The 13,695-nt window shown below is 56.2% G+C and overlaps 3 protein-coding genes across 3 annotated transcripts; 1 reads left to right on the top strand and 2 right to left on the bottom strand.

The window, feature by feature from the left end:
* Positions 1 to 2,261: 2,261 nt before the first annotated feature.
* CHGG_04834 (uncharacterized protein) lies at positions 2,262 to 4,954 on the top strand (the record flags this gene model as incomplete). The annotated part of the gene is made up of 6 exons (XM_001224047.1): positions 2,262 to 2,274; positions 2,359 to 2,420; positions 2,550 to 2,581; positions 2,648 to 4,097; positions 4,152 to 4,598; positions 4,667 to 4,954. The coding sequence occupies 6 exons, from the start codon at positions 2,262 to 2,264 to the stop codon at positions 4,952 to 4,954; spliced, it is 2,292 nt and encodes a 763-aa protein (XP_001224048.1).
* Positions 4,955 to 5,671: 717 nt separating this feature from the next.
* On the bottom strand, positions 5,672 to 9,100 carry CHGG_04833 (uncharacterized protein; the record flags this gene model as incomplete). The annotated part of the gene is made up of 4 exons (XM_001224046.1): positions 5,672 to 5,918; positions 5,984 to 8,001; positions 8,066 to 8,572; positions 8,633 to 9,100. The coding sequence occupies 4 exons, from the start codon at positions 9,098 to 9,100 to the stop codon at positions 5,672 to 5,674; spliced, it is 3,240 nt and encodes a 1,079-aa protein (XP_001224047.1).
* A 921-nt stretch (positions 9,101 to 10,021) lies between these two features.
* On the bottom strand, positions 10,022 to 13,517 carry CHGG_04832 (uncharacterized protein; the record flags this gene model as incomplete). The annotated part of the gene is made up of 4 exons (XM_001224045.1): positions 10,022 to 11,913; positions 11,992 to 12,305; positions 12,368 to 12,873; positions 12,927 to 13,517. The coding sequence occupies 4 exons, from the start codon at positions 13,515 to 13,517 to the stop codon at positions 10,022 to 10,024; spliced, it is 3,303 nt and encodes a 1,100-aa protein (XP_001224046.1).
* Positions 13,518 to 13,695: the final 178 nt, after the last annotated feature.

The raw sequence follows: 13,695 nt of genomic DNA, 5'->3' as shown, positions 1-13,695 counted from the left end.
CTCATGTTACCCAACTCTCAAGGCTAGTTTTATATCCTGGAAGCTGCCTATTCCTCTCACGCTTATTCACGAGAATTTAACCGGCGCCTGCTCTGCATCGTCCTCTCCACGATCGATCCTTTCAAGACCGCCTGTGGCGCCATCCTTCTACCTCTTAGACTCGCCCCTTTTCGGAATTTTGCCAGTGCCGCGCCGACAGGGGCTTCGACGCCAGGTCTGTGGGTGGGTTCGGGTTCGGGTTCGGCTGGGGTGGGGGAGCAGGGGGGGAGGCCGGTGGGAGGTGGTAGGGTGGGCAGTTATGAGAGTGGGAGTGGGAGCGGGAGTGTGAGTGCGAGTGCTGGGTCGGCGGTGGAGGGTTCGCAGCAGCAGCAGCAGCAGCAGCAGCAGCAGCAGTACCAGCAGGGGGGGGCGGTTGATTTGTTGAGCGGGAGTGTTGCTGGCGCTGGGGGCAGGCAGCCGCTTGTTCCGCCGACGCCGCCGGCTCAGGCTAGCGGGACGAGGACCGGGAGGAGTCCGTTGGGGAGGGCTAGCTGGACACGCCCGGTCACGAGGGATGAGGTGGAGGCGGAGATTGTGGACTCACATGCCTACGGGCAAGCAGAGGATAGCTGGTCTTCGTCGAGGGATGGGCAGGGGAAGAGGGGGAGGTAGGTAGTCGTGGATGGGAAAAAGGGGGTGGGGGTGTCCGAGCATGGGATGATGAGAGTGCTGACGAGTTGATTCAATGGCAAACGGTGGCATCTTTTTTTCCTGCATTTTGATGAGACAGGCGCGGTGGCTATCATTCATATAAATTGTCGTTTAGAGAAGGCAGATACCACATGGCACACATATGCAGTTACGGTTCGATCTTATTCTGTTCGTTTGTTAGTTTGGCGGTCGTGATATGTGGTTATGGCCAAGTAAACAAAGACCCTGGCACCAGACGATATCTACACAGTAAATAAGTTGTTTATTCATCCCGCCACTACTGTGTACACTAGATCAAACCTGCAAAGCTGACAACAACCACCCTCCCCTGCTGAGCCTCAGGCGACCCGCGAAAGAAGCTTTCCCTGACTGCATGGTCGAAGTCCTGAGTCGTACAAAGTCCTAGGGTGTCCCTTTGGCCGGCAATCATTACGTATTGGAGTCCAAAACCCGTGGGTCCTTGAGGCTGGGCATGACAAAAAGGAACAGAAATGGTGCAATTGGGCACGGCATCTCAAAACCAGATGCTTTCGTTGGTCCGGATGCTCCGAGAAAAGCTGTTTTGTTGATTGTGTTGGGCATCCATGCTGGCCGGATTTGAGTAATGTGCTCGATCCCGACGGCGCGGTCGTGTTAGTTGTTAGTTGACAACTACTTGAAGACGAGGAAGTTGGAAATAACACATGCTACAAAGGATTGTCTCTGGTGTGAATTCGGGCTGGAATGAATGGCAGTGGGCAATGGCGGGGCAGTTCGCAGTTCAAAAAAAAATAATTGCGGAGGGGCTGTGCTTGGCGGCGTGTCAGCGGTGTGTGGACGTTGGCGGCAAACTGTTCAAGGTGGGGTGATAGGAGCACGCCCTGGCGTTTTATAGTTGATAAAGCTTATCGAAGAGATGTTGGCGCTTGCCCCTCGACTTGGCAAGAGCGGGCTGAAAGGCGGCACAACAACGACCAGGCAACACAACAACTGCCCATCTGTTCCAGACAAAGGGCCCTTACAACCAGATATGTATGGAAAAGATAAAAATAAAAAAAACCGCTTGTGATTAATTAGCCATCCCTGCGATCCCAAGTTCTATCTTCAAATTATCTGCGTGAAATAGGAACATCAAACTGCATTGTGAACAGGTAACAAAGTCTCTCTTGCCGTCCATCTCAGGCCAATCTGGAAGCTTCTCCCAGGTTCTGGCATGTCTTGGCTTAGGCCTTGACGCCATGGTGCGGGGCTAAATGCCGCCCCATAAGGCCCCATGGAGGGGAAACCCGCCCTCGAAGCACAGCAGAGTCGGTCGGGCACCTAGGTCTGATTTTTTTTCTGCTTTGCCTGCCAACTGCACTCTCAGCACTTTCAGCGATACTAGATTCCCCTTTCTGCACCATATACACCATTCCGTCTCTCAGACCCTGCAGCTTCGCAGACCAACACCTCAAGCCACATACATCGACACTTTTAACTCAGCTGGTGAGCGCCTCCCCTCCATCGAGTTGCGACTTGCCCTCTACTCGTTTCCCGATCGATTTGTTTACACAATACCCGCTTCTGCTAGTGCCCCTCACTTTCCGCCCAACATGAGTGTCGTCGGTAAGTTTGCGATAACCACTCCGTCCGATCCCCTTTTCATTGTTGTCGAAAGAACACAATGTTGACTTGCAACCTGTCACGCAGGTGTCGATTTCGGTTCCCTCAACACCGTCGTCGCCGTCGCGAGGAATCGGGGTGTCGATGTGGTACGTCAAATTCCCTCCTGCTGCTTCTATCATCATACCTTGCAATACCTTATCGGGTTATGCGCCTGATATACACCCATGTGGAAAGCAGCCAAAAGAGGCATACACTCTAACTATGCGGCCCTGTAGATTACCAATGAAGTCTCCAACCGGGCAACTCCGTAAGCATTCCCGGCCCCCCCCCTCCAGACTCAACTTCATGGCCAGCAGCGTCTAACTTTATACAGGTCCCTCGTCGGCTTCGGACCCAAGTCTCGCTACCTCGGCGAGTCCGCAAAGACACAAGAGATCTCCAACCTCAAGAACACCGTCGGAAGCCTAAAGCGTCTTATCGGACGCTCGCTCAAGGATCCTGATGTCCAGATTGAGCAGAAGTACGTGTCGGCGCAATTGGTCGAGATCAATGGCCAGGTCGGCGCCGAGGTTCAGTACCTCGGCCAGAAGGAGCAGTTTACCGCGACACAATTGGCTGCCATGTTCTTCAGCAAGATCAGACAGACTACCGCCGCCGAGATCAAGCTTCCCGTACAAGAGCTCGTCATGAGCGTGCCCACATGGTTCACCGACGCCCAACGCCGCGCCATCATCGATGCTGCCGAGATCGCCGGCCTTAGGCTGCTCCGCCTCATCAACGACACAACTGCCGCCGCCCTCGGCTACGGTATCACCAAGCTGGACTTGCCTGCTGCCGACGAGAAACCCCGCCGTGTCGCCTTTGTCGACGTTGGTTACAGTGACTACAGCTGCTCCATCGTCGAGTTCAAGAAGGGAGAGCTCGCTGTCAAGGGCAATGCCTACGACCGCCACCTTGGTGGCCGCGACTTCGACCGCGCCCTTGTCGAGCACCTGCAGAAGGAGTTCCTTGGCAAGTATAAGATCGACATCTTCAGCAACCCCAAGGCTCTGACCCGCGTCTACGCCGCCGCCGAGAAGCTCAAGAAGGTGCTGTCTGCCAACCAGCAAGCGCCCCTGAACATCGAGTCGCTCATGAACGACATCGATGTCCGTGCTATGATTACGCGCCAGGAATTCGAGGCCATGACCGAGCCCCTGATCAGCCGCATCGATGTCATCCTGGAGCAGGCCCTTACTGAGGCCAAGCTCAACAAGGAGGACATCGACATCATCGAGGTCGTTGGCGGTGGCAGCCGTGTGCCCGCCATCAAGGAGCGCATCCAGGGCTTTTTCAACAAGCCCCTCTCCTTCACCTTGAACCAGGACGAAGCCATCGCCCGCGGCTGTGCCTTCAGCTGCGCCATCCTATCCCCCATCTTCAAGGTCCGCGATTTCGCCATCCAGGACATCATCAACTACCCGATCGAGTTCGCCTGGGAGAAGGATGCCGACATTCCGGACGAGGACACCAGCCTCACTGTCTTTAACAAGGGCAATGTGATGCCCTCCACCAAGATCCTCACCTTCTACCGCAAGCAGGCCTTCGACCTGGAAGCTAGGTACGCCAAGCCCGAGGGTCTTCCCGGAAAGGCCTCTCCTTTCATCGGCCGCTTCTCCGTCAAGGGAGTCAAGGCGACCGGCGGCCCGGAGGATTTCATGATCTGCAAGCTCAAGGCCCGCGTCAACATCCACGGTGTCTTGAATGTCGAGAGCGGCTACTACGTCGAAGACCAGGAGGTGGAGGAGGAGATCAAGGAGGAGGGTGATAAGAAGGACGGCGATGTGAGTATTCTTATGCAGTCTAAAAACGAGCCCTCATCCGTGGCTTCCGAGCAGATGGGCGCCGGCGAACAGGAGGAGACTTCCAATAGGGAACCGAAACGTCGCAAGACCACGGCGCCTGTTTCTGGCGAACCCGAGGCTGTGGCAACTGGTGAAGATACAAAGAACAACGAGCTGACCAATGATTTATCGCACAAGGCCATGGACACAGACGCCAAAGACGAGAAGCCCAAGACTCGGAAAGTCAAGAAGCAAGTCCGCAAGGGCGAACTGCCCATCGTCAGTGCCACCCACTCCCTCGAAATCGCTACCAAGAACGCCGTGTCGGAGAGGGAAGCCGCCATGGTCATGGAGGACAAGCTGGTCGCCGACACCGAGGAGAAGAAGAATGAGCTTGAGACGTACATCTACGACCTCCGTAACAAGCTGGACGACCAATACGCCGAGTTCGCCAGTGACGAGGAGAAGGAGAAGATCCGCGAGAAGCTTTCAGCATCCGAGGTACGTCTGGGCTACAACCCCCCTGCGCCCACTTGACCTCTTAAGACCACGGCTAACAGCAGTGACAGGACTGGCTCTACGACGAGGGCGACGACACCACCAAGGCTGTCTACGTTGCCAAGATGGACGAGATCCGCGCTCTGGCCGGCCCCGTCGTCCAGCGCCACTTCGACAAGGTCGAGGCCGACCGCCAGGCGCTCATGGCCAAGCTGGAGGCTGAGCGGGCGAAGAAGGCCGCCGAGGCAGAAGCCCGCAAGGCTGCCGAGAGCGACAAGTCCCAAGACGGCGCTAAGGACGAGGAAATGACGGATGCTGACGCAACCAAGCCCGACGTTGAGGAGGCTGGCGACCCGTAAAGGAAAGATAATATCTCCTAAAAGAACCTCGCTTTAACGACTTTCGCCTCCTTTTTTTTTCTCTCTTTCTCTTCTTCCGGATGCGGATGTGAGGGCGCTCAAAAGCCCTTCACGGGGCGGTCTTTTGATAGATGGGTCACATAGGAATACGAAGCGAAAGCATGTATTGGGCTGGGCGACCATGATAAGTTCTGTATGAGGGGTCGAGATAAATGATGTGTGGAAAAACGGGCCGAGACGAGACGAACAGCTGCATAACAGAGACAGAGCTTACGACAGAAACGCTTAACCTTATAGTAGTTGGGCTGCGGGGGGGAAACTAGTAGAGAAGTTGTTTTCCACAGAAAGTTCTGGGCCAGGATTTGATTCAACTGAGACTGAGGACTACCACTCCACCCTCATTGCATCGCCGATATTTTGCAGCTCCCTTATAATTTCCTTGTGACAATGTACGCGCAACAACGCGGGACTGCAACATGGCAAAGACATAGCTGTATTGATGCAATGCATGGCCTGCCTAAGATAGTACATCAATAAGAGTAAGGTAAAACGTGGCACCATATCGCCCATCCCATCCTCCACAGCAGACCCAAGTCTGGAAACAAATCCCCCCGGTTTTTTGTTTCTCCATTTTGTCCCCCCCTCCCTCCTTACCTACCTTCCTAACCACACCCAACTAGCCACCCAACCAACCAACCAACCCCCAACTCAACCAATCTAGGGGATATCAAACATGGGCTTCAGCTTGATGATGAGCTGCCACTCGTCGTTGGTGACGTCGGCGCGGTAGAACTGCTTGAGGGTGTCGATGCTGGCGCGCGAAATCTGCGAGTAGAGCATGTCCTTCTCCTCGAGCTGGCGGCCGTAGGTCGGCTGGTGGCCGCCCATCTCGATCTTGACCGCCACCGAGGGCTGGCCCTTCTTGCACACGGGCACCTGCTTGTGTTCGCGCTCGATGGAGGTGCTGGGAACAAGAAACAGGGGTTAGTATCAAAGGTTTAGTAGGGGAGGGGAGGGGAGGGGACGTACACTCTGCCGATGTTGATGATCTCTTTGAGGCCTGTCGTGGGGTTCGGCTTGATGACGGAAATGGGCGTGTTGAGCCTGAGGGAGCCCTCCACGACGTCGACACCGATGACGATGGGGTTAGTCTTGTTGAAGACGGCCACAGGGCTGAGAACACAGGGGAAGACAGCCAACATCTTGGACTCCTCCTTCTTCTTCTCGTTCTGCTCGTTGATGTGCTTTGTGAACGAGTCGAAGAGATGGTAGATAATATCCGCGGTGAAGATCTTGATGCCCTGTTCATCGGCGTACGCCTGCGCTTCCTTGTCAACCTTGACATCGAAGCAGAGCATGACGGCAAAGTCGGGAGACTTCTCCAACATGGTACCGCACTGCATGACGTCGCGTTTGAAGACGGGGCCGATGCCGACGTTGGCAACGGGAATCTTGCAGCTCTTGAGGAAGTCCAGCAGGGCTTCGAGGGAGCCGAGCGTCGACGCCTGCACGCTGACACCGCGACCGGACTTCTCAACTCGGCTGAACAAGCTGGCGAGATCGGATTCGACTTCGTCCTCGAGATCCGACTCGTCATCATCAGGGCCGAGGACGAGTAGCCGGGAACCGGCAATAGCACCCTCGAGCCCCGGCGCGCTGATCTTGACACCCAATGCGGCCTTGACCTCCTTGTTATGCACGTATTGTGACTTGAGACGGAGTTCCTTGAGCGGTGCAGGCGTGAGTAGTGCTCTGATATTTGTCTTGATGACCCCTTCTGTACCGCAGAGGATGATGCGGTCGCCTTCCCGGAGGATACCGTTGGACAGGATGACATCGATGGTCATGCCGAAACCCTCGATAGCCTTGACCTCAAGGACGGTGGCCTGCACCTCGGAGAGATACATGAGCGAACCCACCATCCTCTCTTGGGTGAGGTGGATGATGAGCTTGAGCATGTCGGGAATACCCTCGCCGGTGTGGGCCGAGGTGGGCACCAGAGACACGAATTTGGCCATCGACTTGTTCTCGTAGAACAGCTCCGAGTTGAAACCCTGCTCGGCAAATGCCAGCTTGGTCTGCTCAAGGCGGTTCTTGAACTCGTTCTGCACGGCCTTGTTCTGCAGCGCCAACGACTCCTGGAAGCCGTTGTTTTCGATCTTCTTCCAGCCGTACAGACGATCGATCTTGTTGAGAGCGACAATGAACGGTGTCTTGCGCTCACGCAGCATTCTCATCGACTCTAGGGTTTGAGGCTCGAGACCGTGCATGATATCGACGACCAGGATAGCGATGTTGCAGAGCGACGAACCACGAGACCGCAGGTTAGAAAAAGACTCGTGCCCAGGAGTATCGATAACCAGGAGACCGGGCACCTTGAACTCGAACTTGCCATCAGTATTGACGACAGCCGTCTTCTGCCTGATGGCCTCAACGGGGAAGTAAGTGGCACCAATCTGCTGAGTGATACCACCAGCTTCGCCCTCCTGAACGTTGGTCTGCCGGATCTTGTCGAGCAACTTTGTCTTGCCGGTATCGACGTGCCCGAGAATGACGCAGATGGGCGACCGCAGATTATCCTTTGAACGCGCAGCCAGCGCAGCTTGGTGAGCCTTCTCGCGGCGTTCGGCCGCCTCCTTCTTCCTCTGTGCTTCAGCAAGCCGGGCCTGGGTCTCCTTCTCATCTTCCTCGGATTCCTCGTCGGATTCCTCCTCTGATTCTTCTTCTGACTCGTCCGCGGGCTTTGGTCGAGAAGGCAGAGCCTTTGCCTTACCATTGGCATCGGCCTTCTCAGCCTTCTCGGCCTTCTCGGCCTCGTCTTCGGTATCGGCATCCCAGCTGTCCTTGACGTCCTCCTTCTCCGACTCGGCAGCTGCCTCCCAATCCTCGTCCACGCTCTCCTCGGCGGCAGCCGAGGCCTTTGCGGCAGCCTCAGCTTCAGCAGCCTCCCGCTCGAGGCGGGCCTTCTCTTCGGCCTCCTTGGCAGCAGCCTCGGCCTGCAACCTCGCGCGCTCAGCGGCCTCTTCCAAGATCTTGTCTTCGTCAATCTAAACAGCAACAAGTTAGCGTCCACGAGCTCAAAAATATAATCAGATAACGGGAAGTATATACCTTTGTCCGGCCACCGCGTTTCCTCGCATCCGCCTTCTTCTTCTCCTTTTCTTTTTCCTTCTCCTTCTCCTCCTCGCCTTCCTCGAGCCCGCCAACCTTGATGCCGGCCGCAATCATCTGCTGCAGCTTGCGCTCATTACGGGCCTTCTCCTCCTTCTGTGCCTTGGTCATGTACTTGCCCTCCCGCTTAAGTTGCTCGATGCGCTCTTTCTCCTTCTGCTTCTTGCGTGCCTTCTCTTCCTCCCTCCGCTTCGTCTCCTCGGCATCCCGCTTCATCTCCTCCTCTATCCTAGCCTTCTCCTCAGCGCGGAAACGCTCCTCTTCCTCTTGCTGGCGCCGGAGCTCTTCCTGCTGCTTCTGTAGGGCAAGTAGGTGGGGAGGGAGTTTCTTCTTCTTGCCGCCCGTGTCGGCGGCGGGTGCGGCGGCGGGTGTCTCGGCCTTCTTCTCCTCGACGGCGGCCTTCGCGGGCTCGGCCTTGGCTGGGGCGGTCGCCTTCTTCTTCGCAGCCTTTCACGGGGGTGTTAGCTTGAATGAAGTATGTGGCCGAGGCGGCTGTGCGTATCCTACCTGCTCCTTCTTCCGCTGCTTCTCCCTCTCCTTTTTCAGCTTCTCCTTCTCTGCCTTGGTCAACACCCTCCCTGAATCATCTGCCTCCTCATCCTTCGCGGCAGCCTTCTGGTTTTGTTGCTTTCCCTTGCCGCCCTTGCCCTTCTTATCTGGCAGCGCAAACTCGTCCTCGATATTGGCCTCCTCGGCCTGCTTGGCGGAGAGGTCCGGCAGGGTGAGAGTCTCGGGGAGAGCGTTGGGGGTATCCTGGCCATCGTCGGCAGTTTCGTCGACGAAGCCCTTCTTCTTGCGCTTCTCCTTGTTTTTGCGCATCAGGTTCATGAGACCACCACCGCCTGCGGATGTCTCCTCTTCGGCGGGGGCGTCGGCGGCGGGTGAATCAGCGGCGTTGGCCGGGGCGATGCTCTCGCCGAGCTCGGCCTCCCAGTCGTCGCCACCCTTCTTGTTGCCTTTCTTCTTGGGCGCCATCTTGAACCGTTATTGTTTCCAAATTCGAATCGTCTCTGGCGGAGGGATCTTCTTTATCTCCGGCTAGATGCTCGTGATCTTTTCAGGTTGTCCAAATTCCGCCAAAGGAATGTGAAATATGGAACACCTGGTTCACGACACGAATAGAAGAGACCGTATGAAATTTCGGTCGGTAAAGTGTGTAAGGTCGTCTAGGACGATGGGTTACGAGTCGTGGAGATGAGGACTGGCGGGGCGGCTCACAGCAACAAAAAAAAACGGTACAGTAGGGGGGGTTCTTGGGTCGAGGTCAGCATACCTGGTGCTTGGTAGGGCTTGCGGGTCACTGTGGGCTGGCCGGCTTAGTGCGGGGCAGCCTGGGGCGATAACAAACCTTATCAGCCTTTTGGTCTTCTTTCGACGAAACCACCAACCGTCCCTCAAGTCAACAACCTCGAGATGGAATGCTTCACAAATCGCGGATGCCACTTGCGCGAGCTGAAACGATACATAATACGAAGGAAGCTACCACAAAGAGCTTGATGTAGTCTACCGGGCAGGTTTGTCGGGGACTTGTATGCTGGCTGATTTATTGTACATATGAGGCAACCGAGGGGCAAATATTGGAGGGAGTTAGTTGATGTTGATGGATGAGCGGCACAGACAAAACAAAAGCTAGGTTGAGCAGCCGGGTTTTGTGGGCACATACCTGAATTTAATTTATTTTGTGCCTCAGACAGGAACTTGAAGCAGAACTACATTCGGGCAATATGACAATGCTGGAAGGTAGTCACATCTACTTCTTTTACTCATGTGTGCATTCTACCTACCTACATGCACTAACGAGCGCTTAAGAGATGTCAAAGGCACACACGGATATTCCCAAAATCACTCAACCCACCCCTTTTGAACGCCTCCCTCCCCCTTTCCACAATGCCCTCCCTAAATGCCAAGCGACAAGTAATACTCCAGGACCTCATACGCAAGCCGGAAGTACTTAGCATGGTCGCCCTTCTCCGCGAACCCCTCGGTATACCGCCCTCCATCCAGCGCCCTCAGGAACTTAGCAAGCCTCTCGGCATGCTCATCCTTGCCCACCAACAACTCCAGCACCCTCCTCTCCAAACACCGGCGCAGAATATCCCCATCCACCTGCATCTCCCCGCCACCCCCCGGCGTAGGCTCCGACCCCCAATCCGGGTCCTCCACTCCATCATCCAAGCCGCGCATGCGCGCCACGCTCGCCCCGAACGGACACACGAAGGGCTTAGCCATCGCGAGGTTCTGCACAAACCGCAGCAGCCGCCAAGCCTCGATGCTCAGCAGCGTGAACCGGTACAGCGAGCCGTCGAGCGCCACGCCCAGGATCTCGGCGTCGTCCACCGTCGCCGGCAGGCGGCCGAAGCGGGGCCGGCCGGACAGCTGGTCCCAGACGGGCCGGGTGCGGCCGCGGCAGAAGCGGCGGATGGATGACGGCAGCTCGGCCTCGAGCACCACCTCGCACACCTTGTTCTGGGACTGCCACGGCACCCATAGTGCGGCGACGCCTCGGCCGCGTTCCGATACGAGGTGGATGCCGCCCGCGATGTCGTAGTCCGTGGTTGTGGATGTGGTTGTGACCGTGCTCGTGCTCGCTTCAGTGTCCGTTTGTGTTTGTGTTTGTGTTGGTGCCGGCGAGCCGGCGACCTCGATGCAGTCGAAGGCGCTTCGCCGCCAGGGGTCAGCGAAGCAGGCCTGGGCCTCGGCCGTGCTCGTGCCCGGGTCGATGTTATCAAAGATGACCAAGGAGTCGTGGTGGGTTAGGGCGTGAAGCTTGCCATTGGAGATGCGCAGGCGCGTGGCTGTCGAGCTCAGCGATTGGCATTTGAGCGGCCGGAGCCTCTTTTCTTGGTGGTCTATCACTTCCCAATGAATCGTGTGGTGGGTGGAGTAGATGAGACCTTCGTCGTAACCGACGACGGCGTATACTGCCTCCTTGACGTCCTTCTTAAACCGCGTCCAGTAGCGGATCGTCGCGGGGCCGCCATTTTGGGGAGGTATTTTCTCGGTAGTGACCACGATCAGCTGGCCGCCCATGGTGGTGACGATGATGAAGTTCCAAACGTTCTTATCCCTTCGATAATTCCACTCTGTAAGCGCCGTGATCCGGTCGTCTTGTTTTCCCAAGCCCGCGATGTAGAACTGCATCACTCCCCTTTGATCGGTGGATTTCCCGATCTGTTCTCCAGTGTCAGGATTGATAAACATCAGATCCGGTCCCGCCCTGGCGTCAACCGCAACAACAAGACACTGCAAGAAATGGCAGTATATCACTCTGTTGGGCATCCCTCCTTTAACGGTAATGCTCCGATGGACCGGCCCGGGTTCTTCGTGCATCTCTGCCAGCAAGAGCCTTGACCCAGATATCATCAAGACCGTGGTAATCCCGGCCTTGCATGGCGTTTCCACGACCGTGGCATACTGGATGTGTGGTACGCCGGCCCCGAGTTTGCTGGCGTCTACCGGCCAAACGCGGAAATTGGTCTTAAGATCACCGCCGCCGCCGCTATAGCGACAGGCGAGTTGGCGAAGGCGAACAGAGACGAGGCTGTTGTCGCAACAGACAAGTATGGTAGCATGGGTTGCACCAGGCCGTTGACTGCAGCTAACAGTGGCTGGTGTTGTGCCGAACTTCTCATCCTGGATGGAGATAGGGTCGGCAGTATGCTTCACCGTTATCATCTTTCCGGTCCGCGTGCCTAGAAAAACGGTATCCCCGACCGAGGTGATGCTTTCGATGCCTTCGACCAAGGGCGCTTGTTCCAGTCCGAGACTCGCATCATTATCTGACACGTCTGCGTAAGGTTAGCATGCCAAGTGAGCACGTTCCGGGGGGGCGGAGGCACAAGGTGGAAATCCAAGGAGAAGCTTACACTTTGAGAGGTCGATCATGCGAAGACCATCGACAGGTTCTTGCAGTGAGCCCCAAGCCATATATGCCTGGGTGCCGGTCCAAATCCCGGCGAAAACGGTGCCACCAGGGGCCAGGGCAAGGCAGGTGACATCGCCGTCGACGTCGACGGTCCGGACGTGCGTCAGCGATAGGTTTTCGAGGTCGGCTTTAAATAGATGGATCTGAAACCGAGTGCCCGCAGATGTTGACAGAGCAACGAGGTCTCCAAGAACACAAGCGTCGACGAGGTGACGATCCAAAAGCCCAGGGAGAGATTGATATCGCAACAAGATGCTATCCCCTGGTCAGAATCGGACGTCCATGAATTTGGGGTCACACGCTTGGATGGTCCATACCTTCCATGGTGGTTGGTCAAAACCACGGCTTCCTGGGTGACCTGTATCGTCATTTGGTTATGGCTCACTAGGATCAGTGTGCTAGAAGACAGGTCAAACGGTATGGTCCCGTGGCCGGGGACTGTAGCACCGGAGAAGTCTGCGGCCAAAAGCAGGGCTGCAGTAGAGTCGGGCTTAGAGATTAGCAGTAGATAGCCCACGACGTAGGGCGGGTCAATGTAGGGTATAAGCCAAGCCTTTTTCATCTCGGGTCCGTATTCGAGATCCAGCCCGATATTGGCTTTCAACCCGTATCGGTATTCTGTAATAGAACCCGCTCTCCCGCCCTCGCAGGTCGCAAAAATGCGGTCCGGTCTCCGGAGTTTGGCTTCTTGCCACGGAATCATGACCTTGCCAGGGTGGTTTGAGGGGTGCCATCCTGTGAAGTCGTCGGTGGTTGTGAAGTCCACAACCGGTGACCAATTTGATATATATCCAAGGAGTTCTGCTGGTTGCCGTGGAGGGAGCTACCAAGGAGCCGTTAGAACGCTTGAAAAAAGACGTGTGAGGGGACTCGTACTTTCCAGCACCCCCCCGGGCCCGAGTGACTTCCGAGGACAAGCACATCGGTGCTGTGGTCAAAGATGCAAGCAAAAGTGTTCGATATGTTGCATGGGAAAGGATCCAAGGCGTGGCTGGCGAGGGCGCCGTCCTGGTCGGCTTCTAATAGAAGGACCACGCCATCTTCGCGGGCGAGATAGACGCAATCACGGGTCTTGTTGTAAGACCAGAGGCGAAAAGGCCTAGCCCACGCAGCCCATAATGGAGCCCCGCGTCCCCGATGGTTTCTGGTAGGGGGGCTCGCTGAGAGCTCGATGGTCTCGAACACGGGCGGCCCGTGCAAGCATTCGGTGCACAAGCCAATCCGGTCGGCCGATACGGCGAGGAAGGCCGATTGGATTGTCAAGGGGATCAGCATCAAAGGCATTTGAAACTCGACAGGCATGCGGTGGCCTTGTTTCTCTTCGGCAAATACCTGGTTCAAGTCGTCGCCGAGTTCCCACTCATAGATGACCGTCGTCGACGTGGTCCTCGATCTGCGATGTTTGACGAGTACTAGCAACAGTATGATGTGGCTGTCATCTCCCGGCCGCGGATGTAGGAACGTCATCTTGTGTATGACCCCTGGTAGGCTACGAAAGCGGATAGATTTGATGACACGTAGGGGGTCGCCACGGAGATACATATTGTTCAGCTCGGTATACGATGCGAGTTCTGAAACGACGAACTGGTCCGTAGGGCTGGACATGTCACATGTATCGTGAGCTTGGCTCGACGTCTCAGGTTAA

The sequence above is a fragment of the Chaetomium globosum genome, genomic scaffold, assembly GCF_000143365.1.
Source record: "Chaetomium globosum CBS 148.51 scaffold_4 genomic scaffold, whole genome shotgun sequence".
Lineage (NCBI taxonomy): Eukaryota > Fungi > Ascomycota > Sordariomycetes > Sordariales > Chaetomiaceae > Chaetomium > Chaetomium globosum.
Note: the sequence above shows the minus strand (reverse complement) of the source record. Positions and strands in the feature narration are given on the sequence as shown.